This window comes from Aplysia californica, unplaced genomic scaffold, assembly GCF_000002075.1.
Source record: "Aplysia californica isolate F4 #8 unplaced genomic scaffold, AplCal3.0 scaffold00459, whole genome shotgun sequence".
Taxonomy (NCBI): Eukaryota; Metazoa; Mollusca; class Gastropoda; order Aplysiida; family Aplysiidae; genus Aplysia; species Aplysia californica.
In genome coordinates, this window is record NW_004797729.1 from 336,121 (window position 1) to 346,994 (window position 10,874).

Genomic DNA, 10,874 nt, shown 5'->3' on the forward strand with positions numbered 1-10,874 from the left:
GTGTGTGTGTGTGTGTGTGTGTGTGTGTGTGTGTGTGTGTGTGTGTGTGTGTGTGTGTGTGTCTCACTTCTTGGAGGGGCTGATCTCTACTATCGACATGTTCTTCTCCATGGTAAGGCACTGCCATAGATATATGTGTGTATGGGTATGTGTTTGTGTGTGTGTGCATGTGTTTAGTCTGTGTGTATGGGTGTGTATTTGTTTGTCTGTATGTGTGTCTGTGTGTGTTAGTTTGTGTGCTTGTTTGTCCATGTGTGTAAGTTTGTTTGTGTTGTGTTCTTAGGCCATGTAACTGCAACACTTTTTCAAAGAGCAAATCTTACAGTTTTACAGTGTTGGGAAAGGTTCTACTAATGTGTGTGTATGTATGTTTGTTTCTTGGCTTGTATGTCTCTGTCGTAATAGAATTCAAGGTTCTCTAAAAATCAATGGTCATCAATCCATAATTCAAAATTTCATTTTGATGTTAGATCAACAGAAAGGCTACTGTCTATTTGCATAATGTTGTCTGCATTTGTATTGCCTGTCATTCAAGTTAAGTGCTGAACATAATTAACGTATTTAGTTTTCTTTGAAAAATTTAGTTTGCATTTATTTATTTTTAAATATCAGCTCTAATTTGTACCTTTGAAGTTGTTATTGATAAGACAGATTACTTTTCTTAAGACCATTAAAGCATTTCAGCGTATACGTGAATTAACTTTTAATTAATCTTTTATTCCTTGTAATGTTTGTTTTATGCTTAATGTGTGTGTTTGCTTGCTCCCCAGTTCTACCACGCGTGCGACACGGACCATGTGTACTCCCTGTGTATCATGCCCTACAACGCGCTCAGCTTCGGGGACTTCTTCGCATCGCTACTGTCTTTCTGGGTGACCCTGCTGGCCATGGCACGCATCCCGACGGGTGTTCGTTCGTTCTTCCACATGCTTGGGGCTCTTTTTATCTCCGTTGGGGAAGTCTACAATAGGCATGGCCTCTTGGAACAGTTACTGCCCATTTTAGGGGGTGTGGTCATCGTCGTTGTGTCCTGGGTAAGTTGTGAGAGATCGTTTGACAACATTTACTGTGTACCTCAAACACGATATCTGAAGGTTAATGGAGAGGTTGTTGTTTCAGAGGAGTGGCGTCATTAGTCTAGTTGTTAGGCTGCTGTATCTGCTATTGTGAGATTGTGGGTTTGTAGGGTTCAATGCTAAGCTCGGTCCAATGTTTTTCTTGGGAAAAGCACTTTCTATTTGGCTCAGTTGTATGAGAAATAAATTTTTAATTTGGAGGTTCTATGCCTGAAATAACCTGAAATGATTGCGAGGGGTGTTAAGCTTATTCAGTTTCGAACATTTGATTCGGAGCTGATTTTTTAGTATCACTTGGTTATTTCTGTAGTTTTATACGGGGTGCCCACTACGGCTGGATCGGGCCAATCGCCGGACTTGGTCGCCTGAAACTTAAATCAAACACGTTTGTTTTTGAGGCAATCGAGTCGGGCGATCGGCCCGATTGGCCGATCCCATTCGTAGTAGGCACCCCGTATTAGCAGTCACTGAGATTTAACAACTTATTGCTACCTACAACCAGCTACACTTACTTTTTTTGGGCATTAAAGCATTCTATGACCTTCTGTCAGTCAACATGCTTTTCTTTTGACAAATTGAGCCTATATTTACATTGTCAAAGGTGCCAAAAAGGAGTCTTAATACTCTGACATACAGGACTCGTATTTGTTATACTTTTCAGTGGATGAATATTCTGTAGTTTGGAACAAGTATCATTGCATGGCATATATGGTTAGATGGCTTCACTTGTGGGCTCAACTTCTTTACTATGTCCTTATTGCTTTTTGTTTCTCCTGTTTTTCTGTCCCCACTTTTTATTAATCTTTTTCTATGGTTGTATGCCTCACTTTGACAAAAGAGACAGACTGCAGCTTCTAATATTTATTTTATAAGAAGTTTCCTCTTGGGCTCACAGATGTTTTGTAATCGTTAAGTAGGATACTCTTCTTCTAGTGCCCTCTGACTTAAATATTTATGGACCTTTCCAGGGCGTTCAGTCTTACCGCTTAAAGCATCTGTTCCCCTCACGACGGCGCCTTATGTTCTTCATCGCTCCTGGTGTGCTCCTGGCAAGTCTGGGTCTCATCTTTAACCTGGCACTGGAGACAACGGAAAACTACAAGTATATCCACAGTGTGTGGCACTTGCTGGTCTCCGGGTCCATTGTTTTCCTGTTGCCACCTCGACGTGGACAGAAGCGTAAGTGAAGACACCTTTGATGTTAAGAATGAAAGGGCTTGAGTTTTGTTTCTCATTAAATAGGATGATTTTGTATATTTATTAGTTGGTTTAGAATATGATTTACACCTCTTTTGAAAATTTAAAAGATCAATTCTTTTGTTTTTTTAATTACATTTTATACCTGACTTGAGGGTCCTGCATTAGTGTGGTTATCGGTATTTGTAGAGAAATGACTTTGCAGAGTTATTTGTCACCTGACTCAATGAGAACATGTATCATCTCCAGTCAATAAAAATCACAATTCTCTACCAATTTTGTACTTGGTGTCAAATGGTTGTGGGTTTCTTATATTTCCCATATCTCTAACTTGTCTAGGTGACGGCTCCTCGGAGTTCCTTTCTGTACAGTCTGGTGACATCACACGTCCAAGTCTGATCGACGATGCTGCACAGCCAAACATCCACAGTGCCGATGACACTGGACTCCTGTCGGACACCCCTTCTCCCCCGGCAACGCCAAATGGTGCTGTTGGTGGTGGAGGTAATAGCAGAGACCGCGGGTTCAAGCTGATGAGCCGACCCAGAGGGAACCGCAACCTAGTGCTGTAATGGTCTCTCACGGGGTAACACCTTTTAGCAGAAAAGTTCTGGAGAATTGAGTGTTCTCTTCTTTTTGCTGCTCGTAACAACTATTTCTGGTCGTCCTAGTGTAGTGAATAAGGTTTCGTAAAGTTCACTTTCAGAAGGTCACCTGTTTACTTCTTGGCCCCACCCTCTAGGATGCTGCATCCTTTCAAAAGATAGTGTACCTAATTTTTATCCATTCATCCTGCTCCTAAATGAGAAATGCTTGTGACTATCATTGAAAAGGAAATTTATGTGCATAATAATTATAACAATTGTTTGTCATTGTCTGACAGTGACCAGTGCATGTGCAGAGAAGAATAATTCCCAAACAAAACAAGAAATAAGGATTTAGACGACTTGTGGCTTCTGCTATGGCAGTAGGATCAATCCGGACAGTGAACAGTTTGCCACATTTGAAGCAGTTAAAAGCTTCATGTGGATGTGTGCAGCTTGTGGGTTCTTCCCTGGGCTTCAGCATTTCTAATGAATAAATGATAATGGTATATGCCTACTTGGTGGCAACCATTTATGTCCCTGGGGGAACCAGTTGATGCTATGGAAAGAACTTGCTGGTCAGGGGAGCTTTTTTGTTTAATTGTCTTTCTTTCTTCGGAGTTGTACAAGAACACATCTCTTCAACTTTAACTCAATTAAATGTCTTAGATTTTATATATATTCCATCTCAATGTTTCTTTCCGAAGAAGGATCCAGTAATTTATGGAAATCCAGCAAGGTACACATGACATGCTTTGTGACAGTTACAAACTCATATCCTTTGGTGCTTGTTGTCCAGCTTAAAAAAAAGTCAGATTTACCCAAGATGATTTTTATGTAGACAATATTTACAACTGTATCCACATTATCTTTTAAGTACTTTTTATGTGTCCTAACGCTTCCTTTTTTTTTTTCAAGGTTGTAGTCAACATGAATGAGCTTTGACTTTTTCTACTTTTTAGTAGTTACTGTAGTCTAAGATTAGTGTGCTACGTATTCAAGACTGTCCACATGCTGTAGACTTTTTCAAACAAGAAATTCCCATGCCACAAAAGGATTTCAAATTCCTTGGGTTTCCCCCTCTTTATTTTATGCATTGCAGCTTTCTTTTATACAAACTCTGCTTTACATAAACCAATTCTCTGAAGCCTTGAAGTTATGTCCTGTCTTGTTTCAGAGTTGGCGTATCACCTCCATTCTCTTTAAATCCACCATTATTTTTGATGCAGTGTAAATATTAAATTTACTGATAATTTATTCTTAAGCTATCTTTTTGCTTTTTAGAGCTTTTGAGATGAGAATGATGACCAAGGTCTTCAATATACAGGGTTTCTGTGTGCACAGCTTCCTCAACCTGTCAATCGAAAACATTATTAGAAAATTTTTGCTAGAACGCTGACACTAAAGGTAATGGGCATCATTTTGATGCTTATGTTATAAGTCCCTCAAAGCATTCATTTTACTTGATACGTTACACAAGGCTTTAGAACTTTAAAGATGTTTTAAGTGTAACAGGTTTGTGATTTAAATTTATGCATGAGATTGTTGAAAGATATGTAGCACTTAAAAGATTTGAACTGTTACATGGAAACATGGAAAAAGGTTTGAAGAGGGGGGGGGGGGATTTTTCTGAAATTCATTCCTTTACAGATACTGAGGGCCAACTGGAGCAGCAATTTTGGGTTGTGATAAATTAGAATTTATTTAATCCAGTACCTATGTTAACTTGAGCTTATTATTGTACATAGAAAGGTGGATGTCAATCCTTGTTCTTGTTGTTCTTGAAGTCCTTTGAAGTCCATATGTTTCTTACATTGTGTGGGACTCGTCACTTTTCAGAAAACCTAAACATTCATTTGAGTTTTTCTGAAGGGTACATAGCTATTTTTCTTGGAAAGTGAAAGTTTTTTTTTTTTAATATGCAATTTGTATATTTGTAGGTGGTACAGTTTCTACATCACAAGTGAGAAACTCACCATTTTTGGTGACCTTCACCTTTGAATGGTCGACTGAGCCAGTTTTTAAGAATGTTGTGTGCTGTGGAGGGGCTTTAAGGCTATGTTATATCTTCTCACTTGCCCTCAAAGGAAGTTAACCACAAAATCTCCTCGTTCCTCTGTGGTGTGTTGTTTTATTTTGTGTAGCAAAACGTCAGAATGAGTTGTTTGTTTCACCAGCTGTTTCCAGGTTAAAAAAAACCAAAGTTATTTTTCTAAATCTCCGTCTTCAAGCGAATGTAACTTTGTAATCAAAGCAGCAAGAATTATGTTATTTTCACCCACCTTTGGGGTTTGAACAACTCGTTAATCTGATACTACTCATGTTATATTCTTGAAACGCAGCACGTGACTCATTTCATCATTTTGCTACACCTTTTTCTATGTCACTGGTTACAGGCTTCATTGAACTATAAATGATAATGTTTGAAGTAGAGCTTCCATAGAAGGGTTCCAGTTCTGATTTTTGTGAAATGTGGAAGATTGTTTGAATATTTAGATAATTTTATAGCAACAAAAAAAAATTGTCTATAAACCCTGTGTTGTTTCTGAAAGAAAGCTTGAAAAAATCAAGATTTTATCAAACAGAAATACAAGTTCTGTTGTAGAAATAAAAGTTCTATATTTATCTAAAGGTGGGTATGTTTCTTAAATCTCGGGATAGGATTAAGCTTACTAGTCAATATAATTGGGTTTTTTTATGGTCAGTGGAGTGCTACTGTTAAAAAAGTGAAACCAGATGTGTTATTTTTTGTCTTTTTTGTTCAGTTTCTGTTTGTGTATACACATATCAATGATTACGTGAAGAAGAGAATTGTTTGCTTCACTTTTTATATTTTTCTTATGTGGCTTCTCTGTTCAGGATGAGTTGTCATTATCTATGTTTCTAAATACAATGCTCAAATTTTAGAAAAGATAAAAGGACTGTGATTTTATCTGTTATGTTTTGCCCAAATGAAAACCACAGCTGCAATAAATTTGACATTTTTATTTAATGGATGTAGATATTTGACTGATATGATTTTTGTTTTGGACATAATATGTGTTTGTGCCTGGTGATAGGTTCCAAATGACGCATTTTGGAGAATCATGGTTTTTTTTTGCATGTTCATGTACAGAGATCATTTCTGAACAATATGCTTTTTGAATTTTTAAGATATCTTCAGTAGTTTTTGAGATATGGGTGATTTTGTAAGGCAAGGAAGGGAAACAAAGTTTTGAGAAAAACGACTTTGAAGTTTCACCTTTGTTTCGGCTTCAAATAGATAGATCTACGTTTCGAGACGACCTAACATTACTAACAACACATTTGCTACTCACAAGCCAACTTTAAAGAGCAACTAAGATAAAAGAACAGCCTCAAGAGTTAATATTACGTCTTCAAAACAAATTCACCACCACCTTGATCAAGAATTTTCAAGAAATTAGATCTAGGTTTGCTCAGGGCAGAATTAGGCGATACAATTACAAATTTGCTTTCCTAAAGAAACGAAAGGGTGTGGATGCACAAAGCTTTGCTTTGTTTCCATGTTCTAGATATTCATGCACACTACTCGGCATTAGGCCTACCTAAATTTTGGTATGCATTGTGATTGGGTCGACTGTATGAATGAACAAGAGAAACCATCCACAGTGTTTACCAATTCTCTCACGCATTTTTAGGATTATGCTATGTACCTCGTGTAAAAAAAGTATCTTTAAAAATGTATTTTAAAGTAAAAGAAACTCACATATTTTTAATGGAACTTAGTTTTTGTCAAAAATTCTATTTGACCTCGGTTCGAACAAATGCATCTTTTGGTACCCTTCACCAAGCACGCTCACATAATGTGAAACGATCAATTTGTTTTGTGCTTTGGTTAACTCATTATGCTGCCTGAATGCTGTTTCCACGGAGGAATGGCTCCGTCATAATAATTATTTGTATTATTTCATGTTGCCTACTGTTATTTTTGTGACACTGAAATATATTTGAGTCAAAACCAGGAGTTTATAGCCAGTTTCATTATTAGTCTGCTTTATATAGAGAACCTAGCAGGTTTATTGGGTTTTTTTAAAGTCTAAAGTGTTGATCGAAAAAAGCCAGCCTGTTTGTGTCCAATGGCAACAATAGTGTTGGGCAGTGGTGCAGGCAAAAGGAATGCCCGGGTAACGCTTCCCACGAAAAAATGTGACAGATGTTTTTGAAAAATTTTGATCTTGTTGTTGGTCGCAATTAACTCTTGACTCCAGCTGGTGAAAATAACAATGACGATGCTGACAAAACAGTGCTGAAGCTGACCAGACTTTGAGTGGGGTAGTAGATGAGTCCTTCGTTGGTTGTAACCTGCCCCCAATGTCTAGACCTAATGCTAGCAATGTCAACAAAGCTGGTTCAATTGCTAGCACTAGTAGTAGAGTGATAAGATCAGGAGCAGCGACAGGAACTGCTTGTAGATCTAAGTCAACTGTCAATGGAAACTGGTTTGGGGTTAACTGCAACGTTACATGTGTTTCAGTTTCTCCAAATTATTGAACAAAATCTGTGCTGGAATACCGCGATCAGTAGTATGGCTGAAAAGAGGATTTACATGTTAACATTTCTCTTGTACGTCAGTCTGCATTTTATGAATTTTGTCGACAGCACACTGGATGAATGTCAACAAATTAGTCAAATTTATTAATTTATAGAATTTACTATTCCCCTCTTTTGCATAATTGCTTTTATATAATACACTGTGTATCCACTGAATTTGTGATAGCTCCTTCAGTTACTTTCTCCGCAGTTTCAAATATGATATATTTTTAGGTGTGCTGACAGAACGAGTTACTTCTCGCAATCCACAAACGGAGATACTAGCCAAAAATCGTCATTAGGGTCAAATATGAAGATTTTCTATTGGTGCCATATACTTTAACTTTAACCTGTCTTTTATTATTTCTTACCTTATAAATTGTAAAAACTTCATGTCTTAGCGTGATGCATCTATTGACTTAAGGATGGAATCCGAGAGGTAACTCATTTTGTCAGCACACTTCACATATATTATAATATTATATGTATAAAAACACATGTCAGCAAAGTTAGTTTCAATAAGGTACTGTTTTTTTCAATGTAATAAGCTTGCCTCAGTTAATTAAGTCTGCTGGTGAAATGAGAAAATTAGTTGAAAAAATTTTGGGTGCTCAAAGAGCTAATTATATATATGGGGCGCAGCATGGTGGTATCAGGCTCTCGTCAAAATCGCCCAAGTGAAGAAACTTGCATTTTTCCGCAGGTTTGTGAATTTTTATCAAATTTTTGTTTTTTGGATCAACACCTTTCATGCCCATCAAAGAACTCATTTCTGTGAGGATTTTTCTGAAAAGTGTTGATTAAAGGCACAAAAATGTAAATTTTCAGTTACCATGGACTCTTAAGCTTAGGAAATAAGTAATCTTTGGCGGCCATTTTCTCGCTAATTTTACCTCTGAAAACAGGTGATCCTCACCCCCTTCTTTCGCTAATATTTTGACTTGTATCTAAGATAAATGGATGTTTTTTCATCTAAATAAAAGACAAGTGAACAAGCTTTAAGAGGATACTAATAACTCTAAATGCCCAAAAATTGACGAGAGCCTGATTCCACCACGTTGCCTCACATATTTTTATTTTTTTTATGGTCTTTTCTTTTTTCTTTTCTCTTTTTTTTGTAGCTCCTGTGCAATATTTTCTCTTAGAGTTTTGAGTATATCGATATTTAATTTCACAACATTTCTTTGTCAATGAATTCATTTATTTCTTATTTTTCCTTCTGCGGGTGTTGGGAGAGTGTCAGGAGGAAGTTCTATTTCTTTCCTTTTTTTCTGTTTGTTGTTTTTGTCTGTTCTGATTATGGAATAAATTATCCCTGTTTTATTATTGAGCTGTTGTTGTTTTGACTCCTCAAATTCTTATTGTCCTGATTGAAGTTCAGAAGATTGTACGAAATGTATGCTATGTGATGTCTGGACCATATTTTCTATTATTCAAGCTCCTGTCTAAAAGCATCAACCGCATGTATACATCTGATATGAAACCCGATAAACCATTATTTGTTTTCTGTGCATTTCCTTTCACTGTGAAATGGCCAGTGTGTCTCTTTCTCAGATATATAGCTTGTTTTTTTACACTTTTATAGCACTGACATTTGAATTAGGCCTCAGTGCTATCTCTCTTTGTTGCTAGAGTGCTGTCTCTCTGTGGCGTTGATAACCTAGTGGTTAGGCTACCGGACTTTGTAATCGTGAGGTTGCGGGTTCGGGGGTTCGAGCCGCAGGCCCGACGTTATGTCCTTGGGAAAGGCACTTTACAGGAATTTTCCCCACTTCACCCAGGTGAAAATGGGTACCCAGCTATAGACAGTGAAAGATCTTTCCAGTTTGTCAGTGTTTGAGCACTTAACCAGCCGCTTGCACTGTATGCTTCCCGGGAAGCTGAGAATGTTTCTGAGTGTTCTGTGGTCTGCTGGGGTAATAATATAGTGTAAAGTGCATTGGGCTTGCTTTCGAGTAGGGATATGTGCTATACATATGCTATTTATTATTATTATTATTATTATTATTATTATTTGTGGCTAGAACTGTAAAGTTTCCACCAAGTGGTTTGGAACTATGGCGAAACGTCAACAACAATTTAAGCATTTCTCCGTAATGTGCAGAAAACCTTGCCTTTGATGCCTGTGTAGGGAGAATTTTTGTCTAGTATCCCCATGTTTCTGTTAGGACATTGTATCTGTCTCAGCCCAGGCCGGCCCTGAATGGCAGGGTTGAAGCCCGCCACCTAGATGATCTGAATTTTATCAGTGGGGGCTTAAAATACCTAAATATTTAAGAAATGTTTCAGGAATTCTAACTGGCTGTTGCTTTAATTTCTGATATGGTGGTCAATCATGACCTTCAGTAAGAAAAATGCGAATGTCAAAATGCTGTCTCATTTGTTACGCCCTTTGACAACCAAAACCGAGAATGTCATCCGATGTAAGTCGCGATAATGATTTAGTTCTTTATAGTTTCTTCACTTAATTTCATTTCTCTCAAGGTTTCAATTTCTAGAGTACCTGCTTATGGACACAGTGCTCACACAACTTATATATTTTTTAATCTTTAAAAATTTCAACAGCATTTTGTGTGTCATGCTTATTGATCACTTCTCTCTGACTGGGGATCAGGCTGTCAGGTCATTTAAGATTGACAATTTTGAAGTAGACAAAAAAGTAGTGTTGCATAGTGGATGGGGAGCCACTTTGGAAAAACTGCAACTTCAGATAAATCTACATTGCTTGTCAAGTTACTGGACAAGATCTACATTGCTTGCTAAAATAATGGAAACATTGCTTGCAACCTCTTTCTATGTAAAAACTGGTTGACTTTTTGTAATTTATCCAGGGTTATTTCAGTTTCTTTTTTGCCCATTGAATTAAAAAGTAATGTTTGGTGATAATTGACATCCTCTCTCTGTATGCAAATTATTTGGATAGTCATGCCCTACCAATTAAACCTTAATTAATTGTGGGAGTCTTGGGAAATACTTATGGGCCTCTGCCCCATAAGATAAAGGGAAATGCTTTCTTAAAAAGGAAATGAAGAAATTTGCCAGTCGTCAAGATTACACAATGCTTATACATGTACTTGAAACTATAACACAACCATGCTGCAATCTATGAATCTTTTTATCATGTATCCTGAAATATGAAAATTGCGTCCATGAGCATAGAACTATGTGTGTTATTCGTCCATATAATAAACAACCTAAGTTTTACCATGAACATACTTTGCATGATGGCCCTGATGTATTTTATTTTGCACATGAATTTGGGGAATGGGACAGGGGCATCACTGCTAAGCCTACTTCATAGCCTTCTGGCAGGAAGTGCATCCCTTTACTTGAATGTTTATGTTTGGATTTAATGTAAATGTTCTTATTTTCTTCTTTGGTGTTTTGTTTCTGGCATCTGATTTTTCTTCTACCATTTTACTTTTCCTGTGTGGTGTGGTTGGGGGGGGGGTGCTCTGGTGTAGTT

At 37.3% G+C, this 10,874-nt stretch overlaps 1 protein-coding gene across 2 annotated transcripts in view; it reads left to right on the plus strand.

Annotated features, from left to right (window-relative positions):
• Positions 1–6,509, plus strand: part of LOC101845864 (post-GPI attachment to proteins factor 6) — a 27,253-nt gene extending 20,744 nt beyond the window's left edge. For both annotated transcript variants that reach the window (XM_005105224.3, XM_005105223.3), the window contains exons 12-14: positions 771–1,034; positions 2,045–2,255; positions 2,613–6,509. In XM_005105224.3, coding sequence (XP_005105281.1) covers positions 771–1,034; positions 2,045–2,255; positions 2,613–2,845 — 708 coding nt within the window. In that variant the 3' untranslated portion in view covers positions 2,846–6,509. The remainder of the gene's footprint in view (positions 1–770; positions 1,035–2,044; positions 2,256–2,612) is intronic.
• Positions 6,510–10,874: the final 4,365 nt, after the last annotated feature.